The 25,057-nt window shown below is 41.7% G+C and overlaps 1 protein-coding gene across 6 annotated transcripts; it reads right to left on the bottom strand.

The window, feature by feature from the left end:
* Positions 1 to 2,600: 2,600 nt before the first annotated feature.
* Positions 2,601 to 18,620, bottom strand: EIF4E (eukaryotic translation initiation factor 4E). Of its 6 annotated transcripts, none has more exons than XM_088661130.1 (7): positions 18,452 to 18,620; positions 14,134 to 14,240; positions 11,005 to 11,100; positions 10,121 to 10,184; positions 9,352 to 9,465; positions 7,004 to 7,143; positions 2,601 to 4,470 (listed from the first exon to the last, which is right to left on the bottom strand). In XM_088661130.1, the coding sequence occupies exons 1-7, from the start codon at positions 18,599 to 18,601 to the stop codon at positions 4,356 to 4,358; spliced, it is 786 nt and encodes a 261-aa protein (XP_088517256.1). In that variant the 5' UTR covers positions 18,602 to 18,620; the 3' UTR covers positions 2,601 to 4,355. The 6 variants fall into 6 exon arrangements, with proteins under 6 accessions (XP_088517256.1, XP_034968426.1, XP_034968425.1 ...); XM_035112535.3 differs by having other exon boundaries at positions 18,584 to 18,620; XM_035112534.3 differs by lacking the exon at positions 18,452 to 18,620 and adding an exon at positions 16,784 to 18,227.
* Between the last annotated feature and the right edge of the window lie 6,437 nt (positions 18,621 to 25,057).

Genomic DNA, 25,057 nt, shown 5'->3' with positions numbered 1-25,057 from the left:
GAATCCTGGGATTTATAATGTTTCCGAGGTCAACTTACACGATCCCCGCTGCTCTCTTTATGTATTTTTCTCTTGGGTGGTAAGTGTTGTGACATTTCAGAAGGATGGTATTAAGTTTCCTAAACCATTTTTTCCCCTTCTACGTAATATTAAAAGTGGGGGAAGGGATTTCTGCTTTCTCTGCTTTTTGAAAATCGCATCCTACTGAACTTCTACAGCCAGCCTAACATTTAACACAGCTGATGGATTATATGCAAGCCCACCATTTGTTAGGATTCTAAGCCCCACTTTCTGGCAGGGCCCTTAAAAGAAGCACAATTTAAAGAAATATTTTATGTATTGAAGGTTCAGAACAGTTTAAAACACTTTACTGTACTATATAACTCCTTGCAGCTTCCTAAGCCAAATATTACTTATTGTAGTGACTAAAATGCAGCTGCAAATTAGAGCTTTTGTTTTAGCACCAGGAAAGTAAAAGCACCAGTATAATGCTGTGAAGCCAGCGTTTTTCTTAATTGCCATCTTGTTTTATTAGATGTTTACTGGCCTCTCTCTACCTTAGCTATGACATCTCTCCCAAGAGACTGCTAGAAACAAACAGCAGTTATTTGCTTTCTCATTATTTCCTAATACTTCAGACTCCCGTCTGAGCATTCTCTAAATGGCTGCAGTCCCGAGTTCCTCAGGGTTTGCCTTTTCTAGGTTATTGCCTTAGATATTCTGCCAAGACTATGCTGGGTATTCCCTCCTTCGTACAAAATTGACCAGGGATTAGGCTTTGCTATAGTGCTACCAACTCTCGCAGATGAAGGAGAAGCACCAGGCAATATCCTTGTACGAGGAAGCATGCAATAGGGGTGCGAAAGCTTTTTCAGTCACAGGTGAGGGGCAGAGGCAAAAGTGGTTGGAGCAATAGATGGAATGTACATTTATCTTTGTACAGTAGGTTGCATTCTCTCCAGGCAAAACAATGAGGTTTTGACATGCGTATGTCCATCCAACACAATCCTGATGTATCACCACTGCTGAACTCAAATCTACATGCCCCCTTCTCCCTTTAGGAGACTAGGAAGATGCCCAATGTCTTGCTTGCCCTACAGCTCCTATTGATGTTTATGAGCCACCTTGCTTCAAAACTTGTGGGAAGTGATTTGGTTCATTGTAACAATTTTACTTGGCAGAGTGCTTTTTGAAAAAATTAAATTAAATTAAAATCACTATTAATGACTTAACACCTCAAATATTCTGTTCAGGTAACAGGAGTACGAAAGAATACGGCAGTTGCTGCAGATGTAAAAATGTGCAAATTCACACCTACTGAACCACTAAGAAATTTGGCCTTCATCTTTGTCTATACTAGGGACTGGTCTTTTAATTTTGGACATCTCTCACGCCCCCGCACCCAATAATAAAGACAGCTAACCAGATTACTTAGATGACAGTATTAAAACGGAGCATACAGATCACAAGACATATATTTTGTAATTCAGCAGAATTTGGGATGTGCTCAGTAAACTACTTTGCATTTTATGTTGCCTTTATTCCTAGATTTTGAATGGATAATATTTTTACAAGGGGGGCTGGGAAAGGAGATATTGGATGAACGTGGCAGAAATCAGAGGGTTAGGAGAGAGAAATGAGATATGCAGACACAGGTCTCCAACCAGCATCTGGACTTGCCACTACTGTGTTGATTACCCAAACTTATTGCAATCAGATGAAAATCTGGTATTTTATTTCCCAAGTGCCAGTATGGCAAGACCACTTGCTGTACTTCTGTGCAACCTACACAGAGACATCTGAAAAATCTTGTCTGCATATCTCCCACTCTTTCAAGACACACTCAAATGCAGTTTCATTGCACAGCTGTTCTTGCCCTCCTCTGACTCATGTTAGATTGCAAGAATCAGCTACGCTCAAATTTGGGAAACCTGTAAATTAGGATTCTATCACTTATCAGGAATAGCAACCAACTCAGAACAAAGCTAGACATGGCATAGCTTTTTTAGTATTTTAACAACCCGTGGGGGGGGGGAAGGCAAATTTGAACCATGATGCCATGAGTGGGGTTGGTTTTTTAAACTGTCTCCCCATGACATTTTGTTAATTAACTTCCCTCAAAACATATTTTCTGTCCTGTAAGGGAAAGCATGTTAGTACAGTATCTGCAAGGTCACTCACTCCAGTGCCTGGCAAATAGCAGGTTCAGGAGGGCAATTTCAAGTAGAACAGCATCATGCAAAAGGGGGAGGGGTTAAGAGAGTTTAACCCCTTCTCTGCACCACATTCTCAATCCAATTGATCCCCCTTCTCCATAACCTGACTTTTTATTATTGATTTTTTAAAAGCATCACTGATCCTAGCTACTTATTTCCTGCATCATGATTAATTGTACCCTCAGAGGGGGGGCTACCCACTTTAAGCATGGTTTCATTTTGCAGTCAAATCCAAAGCTTGTTATATCCAGTCCTATGATTGTTGACAAGCATGGCTTTTACAAAACCTTGCAGACCTCCAGTCCAATCACTCGTTGGCAACAGTAAAACTTTGTCATTTCATTGTGTCAAATAGCATTAGACATTATTACACACCACATATGCTTTAATACAAGAGTGATTCCATTTATTACAGGGGAGGGGGTAGTATTAACTGCAATAATACAGTATCAGTTTTTATACAAAAGGCTACTTGGGTTCATGCTGGATAGCCTGCAAGAACCAAAAGGCAAAACCAGCACACCTGGAGAAAGGTCTCCCATCATTACATTTACCGTAAGCGCGGCAAATGTCAACCTTAGTATAACTGAAGTTCTACATAACAGAAGAACTGTTTTAGAGACAGCTTTCAAATCAAAATGTTCAGATTTCTGCCAGCTAAACACACTCACGGGATTCCCCAGAACTCCTACTTGGTGCAAGAATGGCTATACCATCTAGTTACCATGGCCTGTATTTTGGTACAGTACTGAGAAAGTTAACATAACTTAAGTGTGGCAACTGGAACCAAACTTTTACTCTCTAAGCCAACACTTTCAGAGCCAGAAAGCCATTTTTCTATAGTTCTTCAAAGTAAATACAGTTTGCTCGTTTTCTGACACCCAGTTTATTAGTTCCAGATTTTCTGTTTCCTGTTGTTGCAGTGGCAGGCCAGGTTTCAGCTATTACGTTCCATTGGGTTACTCCATTTCTGAGCATGCTGACCAAACAGCAATGTAATTCACTGAACAGTTAAACAAACATATCCATTTAAGATATAGTCACCGCAATGCAGTTCTGTTTGATGATAACACTATCTATTAAAATCTAGCACAACTCGAATTAAATGCTACCTTAAGGCTCAACCTCTCCCACTACAGAGGCCGCAATAGAGACTGCCTTATCAGTAGTAGCACAAAACAAGTCAATATAATGAAATAAAAGGACAAATCTACTTGTCTAAAAGACAATTCACTGTACACATTTTATTTACAGTTTTGTACACTGTCTTAATATGAATGGGACTGCGTTTCTATTCGAGCTGTTCTTAAACCAAAGCAATATATAACCTAAGGAATACAAAGTGTTAAAATACAGCATAAGATACAAAAAAACAGGAATACTATTTCTAGTAAGGAATGTAATTATGGTGTTACATTTTTAAAAATCCACAATTATGTTCAGGAAATCACACAAACATATCACTGATTTGACTTGAAATGCATGAAACTCGTAGCAAAGCTTTGATGTTACAAAATAATTACCAAAGAATGCACAAAATTAATGTTTATTAAACCTTTTGTCATATTCCCAGATAGATCCTTCACCAATGTTACATGAGCAAGAACTGAAATTAGAATATCACTAATGTTATCAGAGAGGGAAACAATAAATTAAATCTAGCAGCCATCAGCATCCATTACAGCAAAGACAATGCTGTATAAAGAAATATTTGCTAGAAAAATGTATGCATCATACTATTCTTTCAAACCAGCAAAACATGTTGCATACAATGCAAAGGTGAAAAAGTAGTAGTTTCTTCCCCTGTAGAAATGGCACTGTTTTTGGGATATATTTAATATAATATTTACTTTCCTAAGAAGCATCACAGAGTGGGCTAGGGAGACCTTTATGGTTTCAGTGGGCAAATGTACTGAAATTCTTTGATTGGATAAAGGTTACTTCAGCCAAAAATGGGGGAGAAAAACAAACACAGAAGTACAAGACAAAAGCAAATGAGACTTTCACAAATTTAGCAACATTTAGATGGAAATCAGATTTAAATGCAGTCCACTCTGCTTTTATATAGAGGCTTTGGTTCAGCTCCCAAATCTCGATTGCTTGACGCAGTCTCCTATGAAATACTCTGAAGGTGTCTTCTTAAACAACAAACCTATTTTTAGTGGTGGAGCCGCTCTTAGTAGCTGTGTCAGCATGGGACTGATAACCAATCACTATCTTTGGAGGAAGTCCTAACCTTTCTTTGTACACTCTCCTGAGAAATAAAAACATAAAATATCTGTTTAAATAGTATTCAATGGAAGAGAACAACAAGATGCTAGTTTCACATATGAAAGCTCTCAATCCAAAAGTTTCAGAAAGCTTTATTCTTTAAAATATTAAATTGGCTGTTATAAAAATCTCAAACATCTCAGCAGTCAATTCATACTCTTTTTACATATTCTCCATTTCAACTTTATCTGCCCAATAACTCCTGCTATCATCTGACAAATCTAACTGCTCTTCATTATATCCATAATGAATCACCAGGACTCACTATCTTGTAACTTTTTTTAGTAAGCTATGACTTATCTCTACTTTCAAAGAAAGGCTATTTGAATGTTCCTTAAAACCATCTGTCTCCCACTGGCAGCTCACAGCCCCCCTTAAGGTTGGTAGCAGCTGCGACTTCAGTATCATTTTATTTATCTCATTTAGGCTATTTAAGGGAAAAGGCAGAAATAGATCCAAGAGGGACAGAAAACTCTTTTGCCACTAACAGCTACATTAAGGAAGGAATTTTGGCAAGTGCAGCTTATCAGACAAAGGTGAAAGTGCACACCTGCCAAATTTCATATTCTGCGCAACAATTACAGGTGAGAAAGCCCTGATTACATCCTTTGAATAATGGGAAGCTGGTCTAATTTTGTAGGGTGGAGTTTGGTCTGAGATCGCTGTCAAGATCAATGATCTTCAACCTTTTCAGACCCAGGACTCAGTTTTAACTCAAACAAGCATTTGGGAACCCATTATTTAACCTTTTACCATATTTGCATGGTGATTGTGCTGCTGCAGCACCCAACCTGGAATCATGCCTGTAACCTAGGGGGGTCCAGACCCTCCAGCTGGCTTAGATTAAGTTAATTCATTCACTAGAGCACACACAGCTATACGTCAGGAATATTGTAGTGCAGTTCTCAAAATAGAATCCTATTCCAACACTAATTGCAATGCTTCACAAGCCTACTCAGAAGTCCCTTTATATTCCCACATAAGGGTGCTTAGGTTTGCAGCCAAAATAATGTTTTATTCCTGACGTGACCACAGCTATCTATCTCATAACATTTGCACAAGGTGTTATTGGCTCGGACACAAAACTTCTATTTTCAGAGAAACGTGGCCAGTCTTAACTTCACTGAACACCTTTGGTTTATTCAACACATTCAATGACTTACAATTACAAGCAAGTGTATGTCCAATAGTGGAAAATCTACTGTATGCACGACAAATGCAGATGTTTGTAATCACACAGATTTCCTTTCAATAAATACTAATTCCAAAGTCTATGTATTTCCAAATCCATGTTCATGTGGCTTCAATGGATTTAATATACTTTCATAGAATTTAAGTATACTCTGAATTAAACTTCCCCATTCTGTAATATGTAGAATAGAGTCATAGGGTATATTTCATGCTTAAGCAACACTATAATCTCCAATCTTTTGCAACTGAAATTAGTACCCACTGTGAAACTGTCCAGAAACAAACCATTACATCATACTTGTGAAAGAGTAACAGTTTCAGCTGAACTTTCCCAAGAGTTGTTCCAATTTTCTTCATTGTCCTTGGTATCTGCAGATCTATGCATGTTTACCTGAGACTAAGTTCCACTGAACAGAGTAAGATTTCTGAGTAAAGATTATGAGAATGTATAAGATTAGGCTGCACATAGTGGAACAGTGTAGACATCATGATAAGCCATGGTTTACTGTGATGGGAATGAGCTGCAGTAAGTTTGGGGCTTATACATTCCTATTCATTCTCCAGTATGGCCATGGAGGAGATGGGACGCTCTTGCTTCTATTTGCAATTAACTGCAGTTTAGCATTACATCCATACTCTTAACAGTGGTTAATCACAGTTTTTTGAAACAAACCAGCTTCATATTACATGGTTTGAAATTTGCAAAACATGGTTAATATTAGCCAGTTAGTTGGATTTGGACAAAACAAGCTACCTTTCATTTAAAAAAAACCCAAAAACTGAAGTAAAAGCTTTTGATATTCTCCTTGGAGTAATGCTGGATGAATCAGAAAGTGTCTGTGCTCAAGCCTTGCAACATATTGTTCCTATCACAATAAGCCATGGTTTATAGCAGAGGTAGGAAATCACTTTTGTCCACTGGGTTGGGTCAAGAAGTGGTCACCCCTCTGTGGGCCGCTTTTGACTGTCAGGCAAATCCACCCACTTGTAAATAACCTTTTGTCGTGGTGTCAAGAGGATCTGAGCCTGCCAGCCATCAGCAGGACTTGTATTCAGTGCTCAAGCCCTGCTGCAAAGGGACAATTGGGACTATACTCAAAGTCTCTTAATTGTTCCTTTGTCACCATAGCTTTACCAATCCCACACCTTTGTCATAGGGTGTCAGGTGATCAATGTGTTGTCCATGGCATGGACTTGTAAGGCTCCTAATTTGACCCACAGTTCAGTAATTCCTTCTGCCTGGTTTATAGTGATGTCTGAACCAGCTCCACGTGTAGGGTATTCTTAGGAAGACAGTATACTGCAGATTATTCAGCATAACTTACCCTATATGTGTAACAGCGTCCCTGTTTTCACATTCAGTAGTCCATATTGCTATTTTATCACCCTTGGCTCTAACATTAACAACTGCTCCACACACATCATCGCTGTAGTCATCAAAGGACTCTCCAATAAGGCACAACAGCTATAAAAGAGTAATAGACCATTAAACAATCTAAATGGAAAAAGACAACCAAATGAACGGAAGAAAATGAACACTACATAAGACAAGAGACTCTCTACCACTCCCAAGATAACCAATAATATAAAAGCATTTTCAACTGTCTTTGACAGGAAACCAGAGAATACCACACATCGGCTTTCTGAAGAACAATGCAGGGAATCCCTGATTTGTGCATTCACAGGCTCTTACCTGATGAGATTACCACTAGGATCAACCTGTTGCCAAGTGTTTGTAATACAGTGGGCTGCAACTTACACTTAATTTACTTATACTATCACAACCGTACACGGATGAGGGAAAGTAAATAAATATATGGAGAGTGGGGAAAACCTGTTGTTCCCTGCTCTCCATTTATTTCCCATACTGGGCAGGTCATGGGTGCATTCTAGGGCCCTCCTGCAACTTTCCCAGCGCCCAATAAGCAGCCCTTCGCCTTGTGGGGGGCAGAGGGCAAGCAGTTCCAAAGGTTCCCAACTATGTACAATTTTGCCTTTGGGCACGGACCCCAAGAACTGAACCGTCGTATAAGTGCTGGGCCTACTGTACTATTTCTTGCCCAGATGCAAGTTCAGTCTGTTTCCTCAACCGTAGATTTAGAATTGTGATAGCTCTTTGTAGGTGTTGTTAATAGCTTGGTGGTATCAGGGTGTTGATGGCATTCAGTTCCAAACTCCCAGCATCTTCAGGTATATGCTAGAAACCACTGGCAATAAACTGAGCTCCACATAACGCCACACTGTCAACCTGAAAGGGTAGAGCTACAATTAAGGGCCCTTGGATGGAGAAAGAAATCAAATTACTCAGGAGCCAGATCAAATATCCCTACCAGCCATCTAAACTGGTCCACTGCATCAAAAATACCAAGAAATCCAAATGTCAATGGGCATGGAGCTAAAGATGTGGTGTTCTTCAAAACCCTGAACACAATGTTACTTTGCCCAAGGCAAATGAGGTCGAAATAAGCTATGTAACTGCAACAAGAGGCACCTTCTGACACCCTGGGCCTGGACTCTGTTACAAGCAAGTCAGAGACGTGTGTGATTTACCAGAAAACTGCCAAACAAATTTGTGTCAAGTCCTATTTACACATTACTCATATGTAAGAAATGCACATGTTGAAGCAGGAGGCCATGTTGGCCCTACCACTGATTTTGTGTCCCATGGCTAGCAACCTCTGAAAAGGAGTCCTGTGCTACTGGTGCTACGTGCAAGCAGCCACTCATGCTGAGGGGTTCCTTTTCAGTATCAGGAGCCAGGGAATGCAAATTCAGGGCTGGGATCCACATACAAAAATGGGATCCACATACAAAAATTTGCAGTAAACTGCAAATTCCTTCCGCTCTGTTAAGCCCTCGTGTGACAACACAAATCCTTAATACCAAAGCATCCCAACAGGATACAATTTTACTGAGATGATGAACAACTTCCTTTGTTGTCTAAAAGGCCTAAAAACAGGTACTATGGCATACTCAGTAGAATTCAGTACAGTGGTCCCTCGACTTACGAATTTAATCCATTCCAAATGCACATTCGTAGGCCGAAAAGTCTGTAAGTCGAAAAAAGTGGTTTCCCATAGGAATACATTGGAAATGGAAAAATTCATAAGTTGAGTAAACCGCATCTAAAATTCGTAAGTCGAAAAAAACCCATCTAAACTGCAACGGTTTTCCTTTTGGATGTCGAAAAAACCGTAAGCGTGCGGCCATTTTTTTTCATTCGTAACTCGATATTTCGTAAGTCGAGTACTTCGTAAGTTGAGGGACTACTGTATGTTAATCCCATTTGTCCTGCAGTTATTCTACCTGTTGCATAGTTTTCAGTGCCATTTTGGGGCGTTTGTTTGATTGCAAGGGGGGAAATCATATCTATTCCCCTTCACAAAATCAGAATTAGCTCTACTACCTCCCCACCCCCCAGGGAATCCCATAAGCTTCACAAATACTTGGGGTGGACCATGTTAATGAGTCTGGATTCTATGCCTAGGGAACCCATTACACATTGATCAGCTAGTGGTCTAACCATGACAGACACAGTGTCTGCACAAGTTGTTACACCACCACTCACAGGTGGTGTAACTGATGGGTTCTTCAACATGCCTCCTCCCTTCAGGAATTTTGGAACAGTTTATCTCTCAAATTTAAGCAGGACAAAATAGAACAAAAAACTTACTGTCTCTAGCCAGAAGCGATCAAGGTCACTTCGTCGCTGTTGTTTGTTTAGTGTAATTAGCCACCGTCCTCCTTTTTTATTCTTCTCATCTTCCCACATGGGCTCAATACCATCCTAAAAAGTGCAATTTGAGCAGAAAACAATGAATCCATATGATGCACAACCCAATATCACTCCATTTTAATGCAGCATTTGAGCCCAGCTATTCTCAGGGCATTAAGATTTTAACTCATTTGTAAAACAAAACAATTCATTCTTAATACCACCTGCAATGCAATGAATGGGTTGTACCCAACTAAATTATCCTGTTGGTGCAAGAAATTCCAACTGCCTAACAGGACCCCTCTGTTCTGAGGCTTTCCCCAATTAACTGCAGTAGACTGGGGTGGGGAGAGAAAGGCCTCTTGCTTTTGCGCTAGTGGAAAGACTTTGTTGGATACAACTTATGTATGGAGAGACTTTCCTACTGCCAGAGAAGTTTCAGGACTAACTAGAAAAAGGATTTCATTTATAGACAGTAGCATGGAAAGAGGCAGTGTGTGGCAAGGCAGCCCAGAGACATTTAAGACTAGCAATTCACACCTCACTCAAACAGCAAAGTTCACTAGTGTGTGCCTGAACACATTACAGAAATCAAGTGTCAAGCTATGAATGTGCAACAAGGAAATATCAGGCTCTGTAGAGGTGGGGTAGTGTGGTTTACATAAAATCTTAAGATATTTTAAGACAGGGGACCCAAAACTAGAATACTTAAGTTTACTCTGCATACCTTAAACAGTGAGTAGTCACAACCAGGCATTAAGTTACTAGAGAGCTGGATATGGTTATATAACCTATTTGGGAAAAGCAAAACACAATTAAGAAAGTGAACTATCAAAAGCAGTGCAGATTTCACAAAGATACATCAGGCTAGCATCTTAAATTTTAAGGTGTTTTAATTAGGAATATAAACTTATTCTCAACAATTAATTTCACAGCATTTGGGGGGGGGAATAATTAAAAATGAAATCCAGTCACATGTGTATAGGACAAGGAGCATTGACAATGTAAGACAATTTCTTCTACATTTTATTACCTGAAATTTTTAGACAAGGGTTGCTAACCTGTGGTTCCCATTGGCCTCAACTCCCCATCAGCCCCATAGTCAATTGTCAGGGATGAAAGGAGTTGTAGTCCAGCAACATCTGGTGTGTCACAGGTTAGTCATCCTGACTTAATAAGCATAGCTCATAGGAGTCCCCAATACTTGATAGGTACTGAAGCTGACTGTTTATAGTTCTCCTATGTTGGTGTTTAGTTTCATAATCAGCTAATTTTTCTACTAAAAAACTCTGAAGGATTTTTAGTCTGTGCCTGCAGAGATTTTCCTAAATTGTGCTTCATCTGTCAATTTTTTAAAAATCAAGGTATTTGCCAGATCCCTTTCATTCAACTTACTAGGTTCCCTTTTTTTCCTTATGTCATCCTGCGTAATGAACAGAAAGGGGAAAAATTCAAATTTCATGTTCAATTGAGTTTTGAAAAGTGCAGTAGAAACCTTCCCACAGAGGCTCTGAGCTAGTGTACAGGCTGCTTTAAAAAGCTACACATTAGTATACTATAAAGAAATACTTCAAGAATGAATGAGACTGGCATCTAAGAAGCTTGACTTACGCCCAAAAATCTTCAACAGTATCAAACTTTGAGATCAGACGAAGATTTGCTTGCCAGGTTTTACTTTTGTCATTTTTAAAGAACCAGAGCGCCCACCTGAAAAAATATTGATTTTTTGTTAGGCTACAATGTTTTATTATCCTATTATTATCCTATTATTGTCCTATTACGACTAAGAATAGTAAGGACTGACTGAAAATCATACAGCATAGAAGATATTTAAGAAAGAAAATTATAGATAGCAAGAATGCCCACAGGTTTAATTTTCAGATCCCACTGAACTGGGCAAGGTACTGAGGCTCTAGATTGCGAAGCTGACAGAGAAAGAATTTGATGGAAGGCCAATATTTATATTTAGATATAATGAATGCTTAAGGTACCTAAAACAGAACAAAAAAAGATTACAAATACTGTTATTTCCAAAATTCAATCTCCTTCTGAAAACAGATTCTGGAGTAAAGCATATAATCTGAAGCATGCTCTCTGAACAATTTATATGCCTCAACCTAGTTAGTGGCATTCTATGGGGAGCAGTAAGCTTCTGTGTCTGTACAACTAGACGTTGGTTGTGCAAGTTACCCTCTCTGATCCAAAAGTCAGGGCTGCATGTACAGAGCCTAAAAAAGTAAACTCCTGGTGATCACATGCATCAAGACTGGATTCAGTCCACCATTGCTGCTGCTTCCCACTAACTGATTGATCAATACCATTTTAGCTTTAAAAAAGTGCTTTGTGCAGAGTGCAGATGCTATATATGTACTTCTTGGGATGGGGATACTGCTCTAGGCAAAACTTCAGAAATCACATCAAATCAACAGACGTAGAGTTGCCGAGTATTGTTCTACGAAGTTATACATTTTACTAAGTCAACCACTCAAAGACTGCAATATCAACATTCTTATTTCACTAGAACTATTTGGGGTGTGCTATTTTAAACTATTCTTGAAAATGCACCACAGCTTCAATACATTCAGAAACATCTGAGCTATCCAAATTAGAACAACCAGGAACAATGTTTTTACAGGGTCACACTGACCTGAGACAAGGAGATTTGAATAGAGAAATTTGAGGGAAGCAACCTATTTTGGTAATGAGAACCTAACACTACATCTGCACCATCCTATATTTTACCAGCTGTAACTCATCTTAAAAGTGTCAGGAAATTTCAGCAATGTAGGTCTTTCAGCAAGAGGAAGGGGAAAAAATCGTAAAGCAGGATTAACAATGGACTAAAAAAAGGTAGTCTCTTGCTCCTAGCAGTTTATCTCCTGAAACAAGAAAATCTGTAAACTGAAGCCACTAAAATTCTAAAAGCACAGATTTCATTACGCATTCATACATGTTTTAAGCTATGAACACATCATATTTTTATATCTATGTTACAACTCTCTCAGTGCCACATTGTATGATTAGTTGTAAACCCGCATATTGTAATACTCAAGAGACAATATAGTATTTGCTAAGGGGTAAACAATGGGATTGGATTGTGGCCTATATGCTCTGTATCTGGACTTCCCAGAAGCACCTGACTAGCCCTGCTGGCAACCAACTCTTGGTCTAATCCAACCAGGCTCTTATGAAAATGAAGTTCTCACCTAAGGCACTGAGTAGGTTAAATAGACATCAATAGTTAAGACCGTTCCCTTAATCATTCACAGTTAAATGAAGTGAAATATAACTTTCAAAAGTTTTATCATCAGTATTTGTAATAAATATTTTGTTGATGATAATTAAGCAGTATAAAAGATTCAGGTAGGTAGCCATGTTGGTCTGACGCAGCCAAAATAAAAATAAAATAAAAAATTGTCCATCTAGTAGCACCTTATAGACCAACTAAGTCTGTTCTGGTATCTGAAGAAGTGTGCATGCACATGAAAGCTAATACCAGAACTAACTTAGTGGGTCTATAAGCAGTATAAAAGTCTTCTTAAACAAAACAAAGGCAGTCCTCAGTATTCAGGCCATATTTTCAAAGTTGAAAAGATTACTTCAGAAAAGTTTAAAGCAGATTTTAACTTGGTTCAAATGAAACATGTGCGAGAACAGCCTAGATCCTTTGAAAGCTTTCTAGGAAGGCAGAAGTGTTATCTGCAATGCTGAGGTATTGCAATTCAAGTTATGAGAAAGGAGATTCCGACTAAACATCAGGAATAATTTTCTGACGGTAACAGCTGCTTTGACAGTGGAACAGACTCCCTTGGGAGGTGGTGGACTCTCCTTACATGGAGGTTCTTAAGCTGGATGGCCACCTGTCATGGATGCTTTACTTGAGATTCCTGAATCACAGGGGGTTGGACTAGACGACTCTTGAGGTCCCTTCCAACTCTACAATTCTAGGATTTCATGAAATGTTGTTGGCATCCATCTGTCTTGAGAGACAGTGGAGTGCACCTCTGGGGGTGAAGTCAAACCCCTGGAGAATCACAGCACCTCCTGTGGCTGCAGAGACTAGAAACTCATAAGTGGTCTTCCAGTGTTCTTTTTGCTGCTTTAACAGCACTGAAGTGTCCTCTCTAGGGCTGCCCCTCTCAGGTTCTGTTTAAAACAAGAGCTATTTATTATGCAGCAATACTGCTGTTCAAAGCTCTACATCAGGGGTCCGGAACCTCCTGCCCACACAACTCCTAATTTGAACCACAGGGCCATTCTTCCCCAGCCATGCTCACCATACGCCATATGACATCATGTGTGGTACAAGTAATGTTGCATCTTCCAAGGGGCAATCAGGAGTGTTTTTGTGGGTCAGCCGCCAGTCGACTCCCAACTGCACCAAATGTAAGCCATGCTCCCGATTACTCCTTTGCATTTGGCACACTTAAATTATCACCACATTCAAGCCATGCTGCTGAGGTTAGGTCCATTGTGTGCAATACAAGCCAGACCCCAGCTGCTTTACAATCTTGTTTGCATGGTTGTAAAGGTAGAAGGCTCCCCTTTTACAATTTCTTGAAATACATCCACTTTATACTCGTTTAGTTCGGCATAAAGGTTAGATTTTTATTTTCATCCTTTAGTCAAAAAATGCAGTAAAACAAGTTTTCACAGGAATGTGCAAACAATGTTTTAAATGTAATTCACACCTGAAAGTTATAATATTCTATTATATTGTTCAGAGGAAACATGTCTCACCTGTTTTGTAATGGATGCTTAACGTATGGTTCAGGACTGACTACCTCCTGACTTGCTGGTGTCTCGGTTTTCTCTTCTTCTGAAGCCTGAGGGTTAGAAGTGGTTTCCTATATAAACAAAGCACAAAGTTGACTTGTTGTTTGTTTACTATTCTGATAATACCATGCTGCATAGGGTTTCCTTTTTGCAGGATAAGCACATCCAAATATACTTCAAACTCCTAATAATAATGGATTTGATTATGATTTTGCAAACATGGACACTATACCAATAGAGTTATAGAATGGCTTCTTCATGTGGAGGGCAAAGGCATTCTTCTCACACAGTTGTAGGTACATAAAAGGAGATTATCAAAATCAGGGCCAGCCCAAGACATTTTGAACCTGAGAACCACAAAATGGTGCCCCTTTCCATGCCAGGGAAGGAAGAGTGAGTGAAGAGCTACATCAGGAACCAGGGACAATAAGTATCTATATAGGGATCTGCCTGCCCCTGTGGATCCTGCCAGCTGATGCAGGTTACCTTGCCCCATGGGTGGGTTGGCCCTGATCAAAACTACCACTTGACCCAGGATCTCTATGGATTTCTAAATGTGTGGAAATTTAGGGAAATGTCACTCCTCAATGCAACATCATTTTACTTTATTTAACAAAATCTCTACACCAACCAATTATAATACAGTGGTACTTCGGGTTGAGTACCCAATCCATTCCAGGGTGCCGTTCGCACCCTGAAAAGTACTCAAGGCAAGCGCTGATAGCGTGTGTGTGCGAAGCGCCGATAGAACACTTCTGCCCATGCGTGCGTGGTGGAACCCGGAAGTAAACATTTCCGGGCCTGCAGAGTACGCATCCCTAAAGTACGCAACCCGCAGTGTACTCAACCTGAGGTATGACTGTAGAACCCCCAAGTGGTTTATAAAAAAATGAAACATTAAAATTGTAAAAGACAATTACATTTTTTTTAAAAAAAGCAAACTACAGTATAATATTTCTCAGTGAACATCACATAGGTCTCATTGCAATTAAGCTTCATCCTAACTCTCAAGGAATTAGTCTAGATCCAAAGGGCGACAAGATCCTGAACACTGATACCCGTGTACCTATTCAATAACAGATATCCCCATCTGGTCATAATGTAGTACCTACTCAATTTGTATCTTGTACAGGGGGTTACATTCTACAGATGGCATGTATACACAAAATAAGTGTTTAGTCGAAACACCCCCATGAAACTGCCCATGTACAAGCAGTCTTACATTCCAGAGCTGGCACCAAACAGGTCTTTACCCCCTCCCCCCACAGCAAGGCAGAGACCTTTTAAGCTTTCCGCCTTGCTTACGGGCTCTAGGAGGCTTTCTCACAAACTTTGGCAAGATGTCGCAAGAGCCTCCCCAGAGTCCAGTAAGCAAGGAGTAGAGCATAAAAGCTCTTTCCGCATTAGGAAAACCCTGCACAAAAAGAGGTTTTAAACTCTGCCTTCTATGTGTTTAATTTGTGCAATTTAAACTAGACAGACATCAACCACGTAAAGTTGTACAGCAAGGTGAACATGCCTAAGTTGAGAGTCAATTGTAAATTCACAATTTCAGTGGTGTCACTGCTGCTCTGCTAGATTTTTAAAACCTTTGTAATGTTTATTTCGTTGTTTTTATTTATTCTTTTTATATCCCACCTTTCTTCCAAGTAGCTCAAGATGGAGTACAGAGTTCTCAATCTCCTCATTTTATCCTCCCAAGAACCCAATGAGGTAGCTTAAGTTGAGAGAATGTGACTGGCCCAAGGTCACCCTGTGAGATTCATGACTGATTGGAAATTCAAACTCTGGTCTCCAAGATTCTAGTCCAACACATCACACTGGCTCTCTTAACCACTAAACTGCACCAGCATATAAAATATGACAGGGTTAAGTAATTATTGGGTTCTGTTATGCCATTTTCTATCCTAATTTGCAAGACTTGACAATATGATGCTGAAAGCTGTTTACTAAACTTAAGACTATATACAGCTACAAGTCTGGACCTTAGTAATTTAGAGACCACACAGAGACAGGAGACACAATGGGTTGGATCAATATTGAGTTATTTGATCTTTGTTCCCACTGAAATCAATGTGCAAACTTAGTCATAAATAATTTAAGTCCCATTGATTTCAGACTATCTTAAGTAAGAATCCAATCCAGTGAGTCAAGAACTTTGGGCAGTCCCAAGAAATTTGGTCTTACTACTAGAAGCTACTTCTACAAACTGAAGATGGTTTAAAAAATAAAGCCAACTGTGACAATTTTTTTAAATTATTTGTGTTAAATAATGCTGCATTGCCAGATAATCTAAGTATCTGTCTCCTGACTAACACATGGTCTTCAAAACTATGTCAATTAAAATTAGTAAACAGAAAATAGCAATTTGACAGTGCCAGCACAGGTACTGATGAAACACTTATTTATCACCTGCATTCTTAGCTGTAATTACATGCTCTAATCTGCCCATCACACTCTTCCTTAAGAATGCCTTTGAACAATCCACATCATATAGTTATAATCTCTTCAGCTAGGAATCCAAGTTACTCATATCCAACTGCGGCAACCAGCAACAAAATTAGTGCTGATGCATAAAACATTACAGATACAAAACTAAAGACTGAATACTTACCCTTCCAATACTACATGGTCCAGAAAGGTTTTCAATCATGGTGATGAATACTTTGCAAAATCTAGTACTTTAAAACAAGCCCCCTTCAAATACCCCACATACAGTAGTGCTCTGGACGATGATGAAAGTGACAAAGATGAGGAACTTGTTAAAACTGGGAAATATCAGAAAATGAGCTTTCAAAAATGTTTGGGTACTTAAGAGTATGAGTTTGGATACTTAAGATTATTATAATTATGGATCACTCCATAGTTATTCTGTTTCTTTGATGCTTAGGAAGAAGCTTGTACTAATGTGTATGGACTAAGAAAAATAAGGCATTTTAAAACTATGCCTATTCTTGAAAATTATGATAGCAATAGAAAACATTTTCCTAAAGTCAACTGCAGAGGGGCATACTGAATTCATGCTACAGCCAGGCAAGACTCAGTCCTTCAGTACTATACAGTAAAAGCTTGCTATTCTAAGACACAAGTTTAACTTGCTGCTGCTGCCTATATACAGTGTCAGAACCAATTTACAGGGCTACTTGGCTCATAGCCTGAGTTTTCCCCAGCACAAATGTTGCTAAATGAGCTGTCATAGTCCTCCACCCCACCCCCCTCAAATCCTGCTTTTGAACGTTACCACTCCACCCACATTGGGATAGGTGACAAGCAAAGTATTTTCTTGTTTTGAAATTAATGATTTAAGCGATTTTTTGGTCACGACAAATGTGTAAAGCTAGGGTGTGGGATAAAGAGAAAGAAAAAGAAAGCAGACACCAAGTTGTGGGGTGATTTGTATGGAAGAAGCTCAACTTTGGGTCAGTCTTCTGTTCGCAAGCAACAGATTCCCAAGGGCTTCAGGCAAAGTCCGGGGAATCCGAAAGCTGGTTCTTCCTAGCTGATCTTAAGGAGCGCCCCATGGCCACGTTTCCCTTGCGAAATACGGGTGGGAAAGCAGGAAGGCGAGAGCGGCCGGCGTGCGCATACTAGGCCCGGGGCCCCCCGAAAGAAGGTGGCGTCTTCTGCCTCAAGGACGGGGGGGGGGGAGAGAGAGCGAGCAAGAAACGCTCTCGGAGTGTGAAGCCGGCGACTACCGGGACAGGCCGGCCTCAGCTCTAGCCTAATAGAGGAATAGGCCGCAGAGGGAAACGTGGGAATGGGGGAGGTGCCACGGCGCCGTGTGCCGCCTAGCAGGGCAAGAATTGACGAGGGAAGGAGAAATAGAGAGGTTTTTGAGTGGGGCGGCCGAAGAGAGAAAACGACGGGAGCGTCTGAGCCGGCTCGGCTGGCCGCACGCGACGCCCCCGGCCACGCCAAAAACCAAGAAGTTAGGTCCTCGCCCCCACCCCTAGGACACGCTCTCGCCCGCCTCCCTCCCCTCACACAGGCCCTCTCGGGTCTCCTCTCTCCCCCTCCTCACGCGACCCCTCCCCTGCCGCCCCTCAACGCCCCCGCCCAAGCTGTGACGGCACAATCCGGCTCGGAACCCGCCTAGCCCCCCCCCCAGCCACGCGCCCCTCCTCTCCTCCGCCCCCGCCCTCCGGCCCCGATCGACTACTCCCCTCGAGTCACTTCATCGCACGCGCCGGCACCTTCGGCTCGCCGTACACGCGCGCGCGTCACACAGACACACACACATTGCCAGGCCGCCGCCGCCCCTTCCCTTCCTTCCCTCTTTTACCCCTCCGCTAGGATGGTCTCCCTCCGCCACGGTAACCCTCTGGCCCCCGCCAGGCCTTTCACCAGCCCCTCCGGAAGCCGAGAAGGAAGGCGCTGGGGCGGAGAGGGAGGAAGCGGGAACGAGGACACTCACCGGTTCCACCGTCGCCATCTTAGATCGCTCTGATCGTACAAGCGCGGAGGGGAGGGGAGAGGTAAAAAGGGGGAGGCGGATAACAAATCAGGTTCGAAACCGATTGGCCGGCGGGGCGTCACGTGGGGGCGACGGCCGTTTTGGCGGCTCGGCTCGGCGCGTGCGTGCGTGGGGTGGGGGCCGCTGCGGGGAGGGGTCGGTGTCCGAGGCTGGAGGGAAGGTGAAGCGGCGGCTTCTGGGAATTGTAGTCTCCGGTGAAGTTCTTTTCCCCCTTCCTTCCTTCCTTTTCCCCTCCTCCCCGCCTCCCCCTTTCAGGAGAGACAGTCACGTGGGAAAGGCAGACAGGGGCATGTCAGGCTGAGGCGGCGCTGCTCGGAACGGCAAAGTGACCCCTAGAGTCTGAAAGCGGCAACTGCAGAATCTATCTGCGTCTCGCCACTGACGCTTGGCCGGACGGGCCGCTTGTTCCCCTTTCTGTCATGGAGGTGTCAGCATGTGTGATGCAAGCCCCTCCTCATCCCTCAAGTCACCGCCATTCACATCCCCATCCAAAATCTGATTGGTGGGCAACAGACGAGTAATCCACCGGCGCGTCTGCCTTACCATTCCCACACGCAAGAAAAATATTCAGATTTATCCGACAATTTACCGACCTGCGGCGTCTAATCGGACGAGGCAGCCCGTCTACTTTGATCTGTGTGCCAGAAACAGGCAGAATACACTGAAATGCTATAGATAGCTCAGTCGGTAGCATATGAGACTCTTAAAGGTAAAGGGGCCCCTGACCATCAGGTCCAGTCGTGTCCGACTCTGGGGTTGCGACGCTCATCTCGCTCTATAGGCCGAGGGAGCTGGCGTTTGTCCGCAGACAGTTTCAGGGTCATGTGGCCAGCATGACAAAGCTGCTTCTGGCGAACCAGAGCAGCGCACGGAAACGCCGTTTACCTTCCTGCCGAAGCGGTCCCTATTTATCTACTTGCACTTCAACGTGCTTTCGAACTGCTAGGTGGGCAGGAGCTGGGACCGAGCAACGGGAGCTCACCCCGTTGCAGGGATTCGAACTGCCGACCTTCTGATCAGCAAGCCCTAGGCTCTGTGGTTTAACCCACAGCGCCACCTGGGTCCACGAGACTCTTACTCTCAAGCAAAAGATGCATTGCAGGGGGTTGGACTTCATGGTTCTTTCCTACTCTACCATTCTATGATGGTTATTTTAAGGTGGTTCTTTTCTCAGCCTTAAAACACAAGCCTCCCTAGAACTCAGGAACAGGGATGCTCATCTGCAGAAAGAATTTTTTCTTGCCCCCTTGTCGGATGGGAAGATGAAAATTGCAAGGGGCTGGGGGGGGGAGCACAGGGTAGTTGTTGGCAATTCCACACTCTGCAATACGTAAACAAATAAAGAGAAATGCTGGCATCCTTCAGAGATGAGGCACTCTGCTTCGCAATCAAAGGCAACCTGTTGTTAAATCGACTTTTTAAAACCTTGCTAGAAGAGAAAAGCATTCTGCAAACTTGGAAGACTTAATCATCAAACCCTTAAAACAATGCTTTCCATTCAGGGGAAAGGCACTAATAGCCATTTAAAACACAAACCAATGTTAGCTACCTGACTTTAGGACAGATTTGTGTAATTCAGAAGTGGGACTTACACACCTTCTGCACCATGGTGTAACTTGGTAGGTTGGTTCTTCCACCATTTTAATCACATTTTAAAGTCATCTAACAGCCATCCAAAAGCCTGCCAGAGCTGGCCTGAGGGGCTGTTGAAAGTGACATTAAGGACTTCTCTTCTAGGGAAGGCCAGTGGAATAGTCTTTAGCTGGCTAGAGGCCTCCAGATATACCTCCAGAAAACTGGAGACATAGAATAGATGCCCTGTTGGCAGTATTCCACTTGCTGTGTGAAGCAAAAGGGGTATGCCAGGGGAATCCAAGGATCCTAATCCCCTTCACTAACACATCCCCCCAGCGAGCCCTGAATTACCCTAGCTCTGGAGTCGATGTAGTTAATTCCCTCCCATTGACCACCAAATTCCTTCTTATTAAAAGTTGCTGCTCCAGCTTCTGCCCTGGCCACAGCAAAGTAGCAGGATTTAGGAAGTGGTAGCTCTGCCACGGGACCCAGGTGGCGCTGTGGTTAAACCACTGAGCCTAGGGCTTGCTGACCAGAAGGTCGGCGGTTCGAATCCCTGTGACGGGGTGAGCTCCCGTTGCTTGGTCCCAGCTCCTGCCAACCTAGCAGTTCGAAAGCACGTCAAAATGCAAGTAGATAAATAGGAACCGCTACAGCGGGAAGGTAAACGGTGTTTCCATGTGCTGCTCTGGTTTGCCAGAAGCGGCTTTGTCATGCTGGCCACATGACCTGGAAGCTATACGCCGGCTCCCTCGGCCAATAATGCGAGATGAGCGCGCAACCCCAGAGTCGGTCACGACTGGACCTAATGGTCAGGGGTCCCTTTACCTTTACCTTTAGCTCTGCCACAGCATGATTATAACCAGAGTTATAATCTACAATCACATTATGCTTTGTGAAATTTTCCAGTCAATTGCTTTGCATGACACCTCAAGCTCTCCATGGCAAAACCAAGCATATGGAAACTATCAGTTGAAATCCCTAAAATGTAACATTTTATTTTTATTCATCTATTTAAAACATTACGACTGCCATCTTAATCCCATTTATGTAGGAGTAAGACCCATTAGATTAGAGCTAGTTCCAGGCAGGTTGGTATGTAAAGAAGAGCTTCTTCGAGCACTTGAGTTTCCAGTCAACTGCTGGAAGTTTGTATCAATTTACTTTCACAGTGCGCTTTTGTTGGTCAGGTTCTCATTTTACTGAAGTGGGTGTTGGTGTAGTTAGATTGTTTTCAAAACAGACATTAAAATAGGACTCTGGACTTCTAAACACTTATTTAGGAACCAGGGCAGGGCTAAAAACTTACAAGTCTTTTTCCTGGAGGTGGGGAAAGCTGGACAAATCACAATTCAGCACTTGCCCACTTTTTGGTAGATGTGCTGAAAATCATGTTTGTCTCCAACGTGATCATCTGCACTGCTCTGGCTTCCCTTAGTTAAAAAGAGGATATATATTAGTTACTAGGTACTTGTTTTCAAATGCCCTTGGGGTGGGAGTAAAATAATATTCTTTTGCATATTTTAATTTACAGACTTCACCAATATGCTTTCCACTGAAGAATTAAAATCTAACAGTGGACCAATAGCTAGAAGTCACGATGTATTAAGTAAGAGTGTTCATGAAGTTATATATTGATTCACTGCAACTGTGAAAAAAGAAAAATATACTTGTTTGCTTCTGTCAGAAATTTTCAAGGCATGCTGATTCCCCCACCCCCCCTGCACACTAGGCATGCATTTTATGCAACTGCAAGTCTTGGTGATGTTGCTGCAGCATGCAAACGTAGTGCCCATTTGACAGCAAATGTTGCAATGTTTTTAGCAGGGGAAATCAGAATAAGATCCACTATTTGACTATTGATTCAAAACCCAAAATGTATTTTATATAATTGACTTTTCATTTCTATTATTTGTATATCGTATTGTTGTTTTGTTGCTATGGCCCGATGGCTGACGCAAATAAAGATCCATTCATTCATTCATTTGTATTATGCAGATCATTGCATGAAGCATTTTGGAGCTGCTAGAATCAATTTAGAAACACTAAGACTAGCTCATGTTGCTGGGGAACAACTGATTTATTCATCAGATTTTCAGGTGAGCAGATGCTGTTGACAAGATCAGACTGAATCACAACGAAGGATGGGATCTATTCACATATGTATTATTATGCAGGCGTCAGGAACAAGCCTAGGAAGAATTGTATTCCATTATTACGGTATTGTTGGTAGGGCGACGCTAAAGTCCCATTGGTTTGAACAGGATTCACAACTAATTTTACCAGTATTCAGTGGCGCTTCCCCCCCCCCCCCAAGTAAGTATGCATAAGACAGTGGTGTGATGCAATCTTCTGTAAATTTACTAGCAGGCGTTACTGTGTTTAGTGAGGCTTACTCCTAAGTAAGGTTAAGTTTTGTTGGAATGTGCCTATTAACATTTGCTGTGAAACTAGTACAAATGAATGTACAATGTTCACCCAAACTAGACAGTTCTTGTTGCCCCTTGAGCAATTGAACCATGAGTGTTTTATTAGAGCTCCATCGCTTTGGAAGGGTTATCAGGAGCATTTGCAGCATTTGTGAAACCCTCGTGTAGTTTGTGGTCATGATCCAATGAGGATTTACATTCACAAAAGCAATAGTGTGTCAGGGTTTGTAGTTTCCTCTTCAGCATCTCATCCCTTAAGTCATTTCCATCCTGCACCATAAACCGGTATAATTTTATTGTATTATGTCAGTTTGTACAATTCAAAATCCGTAATACAAGCAGTGGCACAAACAAGACACAACCACAGTTGTTACACAGTGCTTATAGCTGCCCTAAAATCTTTTATTAAGATGAGCCTGGCAGACCTCTTGAGAGGGTGTTCTGGCACGTGGTTGCCACCACAGTGAAGGCCCTGCTTCTACGGTAGCAGAAACCAGTCTGGTTTCACATAATGAAGAAATCTAAAGTAGAGCCGCCCTATAAGATTATAGTACATGGGAAGGGGGAAGCTTAAAATCTGGACCCTATGAATCTTTATCTAGATAATTCCTTCCAGGTAAATGTTGCCCTGAATTTTTGTTTTAATTTGCTTTTATATACTTTCACATTGGTGTTTATTGGTTTTAGTTTGCATTTTGTTTAATGCTATTGTTTGTTTTTGATACTGTATATCCCTTAGAAATTTGTAAAATATGAAGCATTTACATTCTAATAAATCAAGTGAACTGCAGCTGTTTATATTCTCTCCAAGTATGCATGTGTGAGAAACGGTTTGCAGGGGAACTATAGGTTTGCAGGGGAACTGCATCAATAGGAGTATAGCGTCTAGATCAAGGGAAGTAATAGTACCACTGTATTCTGCTCTGGTCAGACCTCACCTGGAGTACTATGTCCAGTCTGGGCACCACAGTTCAAGAAGGATACTGACAAGCTGGAACGTGTCCAGAAGAGGGCAACCAAAATGGTCAAAGGCTCGGAAACAATGCCTTATGAGGAACGGCTTAGGGAGCTGGGTATGTTTAGCCTGGAGAAGAGAAGGTCAAGGGGTGATATGATAGCCATGTTCAAATATATAAAAGGATGTCATATAGAGGAGGGTGAAAGGTTGTTTTCTGCTGCTCCAGAGAAGCGGACATGGAGCAATGGATTCAAACTACAAGAAAGAAGATTCCACCTAAACATTAGGAAGAACTTCCTGATAGTAAGAGCTGTTCGACAGTGGAATTTGCTGCCAAGAAGTGTGGTGGAGTCTCCTTCTTTGGAGGTCTTTAAGCGGAGGCTTGACAGCTATATGTCAAGAATGCTTTGATGGTGTTTCCTGCTTGGCAGGGGGTTGGACTGGATGGCCCTTGTGGTCTCTTCCAACTCTATGATTCTATATAATAAACCTGATTATGAGTGGATCTGAAAACAGATATGCATCTTTGAATCATAGTCTACATATCCATAATTCATGAAATGTGGAAGGAATGGGAGGGGGATATTGAATACATCCTGTTCTTGATGTACTGCCATTATCCAATGTATTTTTGATTAAACTATTATTAGTGACTAGACAAAAAAAATGAATGTCACATGCCAGCACCCTGTTACAACGGACACGGTGGAGTTTGAATGCCACTACTTTAATTTGGCTTCAATATATATAACCCTTTCTGCTAATTTTCTCTTTATTTTTTTCATTTTGTGGAAATTCTTGTGAAAAACTAGAAGGGCATGACTACATATATTTCAGGGCTTGGAGCCAAAGTCATTAATATTTTAATTGGAAGATTTTAAGTGAAACTTAATGCTGTAGTGTAGAGGGTTGGGTGACTTGTTGTGGAGGCTGCTTTTGACAGTGCAAGTATGCATTTTTACATTCTTAATGCGTCACAACACTGTCTGTACATTACGTTTGCATCTAATCTGTACAAGCCATTTGTTTATTTATACCGGTAGTATTTATTACCTGCCCTTCACCATGAGGTCCCTAGGGTGGTTGCAACAGTATAATATATAATATACTGTTGCAGATATGGAGTAACAGTTTGGGGGTGTCAAGGCACCCATAACAGAGTTAGTGAATGTTAGAAATTAATAAAACGATAGAATTTGGGACTTTGAAGGGAAGACACCAGGACAGTAGAAAAATACGGGCTAAGCTCCCTTTCCAGGCCAGGGCCTCACCTGGGGTACAGGTTGCTAAAAATGACAAAGTCATTAATACATCAAGGGAAACCAACATCAAGTCTACTGTACTGCTGTGGGGAACAAGCCCTTCTTGAGATGTAATGCTCTGAGCTCTTTCCAAAGTAGACTCAGGTGTAAATATGTGTACGATAAACTAATTTATTGCTCCTTGATTCCC

The sequence above is a fragment of the Zootoca vivipara genome, chromosome Z1 (genome assembly GCF_965207765.1).
Source record: "Zootoca vivipara chromosome Z1, rZooViv2.hap1.1, whole genome shotgun sequence".
Lineage (NCBI taxonomy): Eukaryota > Metazoa > Chordata > Lepidosauria > Squamata > Lacertidae > Zootoca > Zootoca vivipara.
Note: the sequence above shows the minus strand (reverse complement) of the source record. Positions and strands in the feature narration are given on the sequence as shown.

What these genes read in the sequence shown, in the direction of transcription:
- EIF4E (XM_088661130.1), bottom strand. Translation starts at nt 18,601, where the DNA reads ATGGCGACGGTGGAACCGGTGAGTGTCCTCGTTCCCGCTTCCTCCCTC. An exon ending in GAGACCATCCTAGCGGAGGG is followed by an intron (nt 14,241 to 18,451) that starts GTAAAAGAGGGA and finishes TTGTTTATATAG; the next exon opens with GAAACCACTTCTAACCCTCA. An exon ending in GTGACTACTCACTGTTTAAG is followed by an intron (nt 9,466 to 10,120) that starts GTATGCAGAGTA and finishes TGCACTTTTTAG; the next exon opens with GATGGTATTGAGCCCATGTG.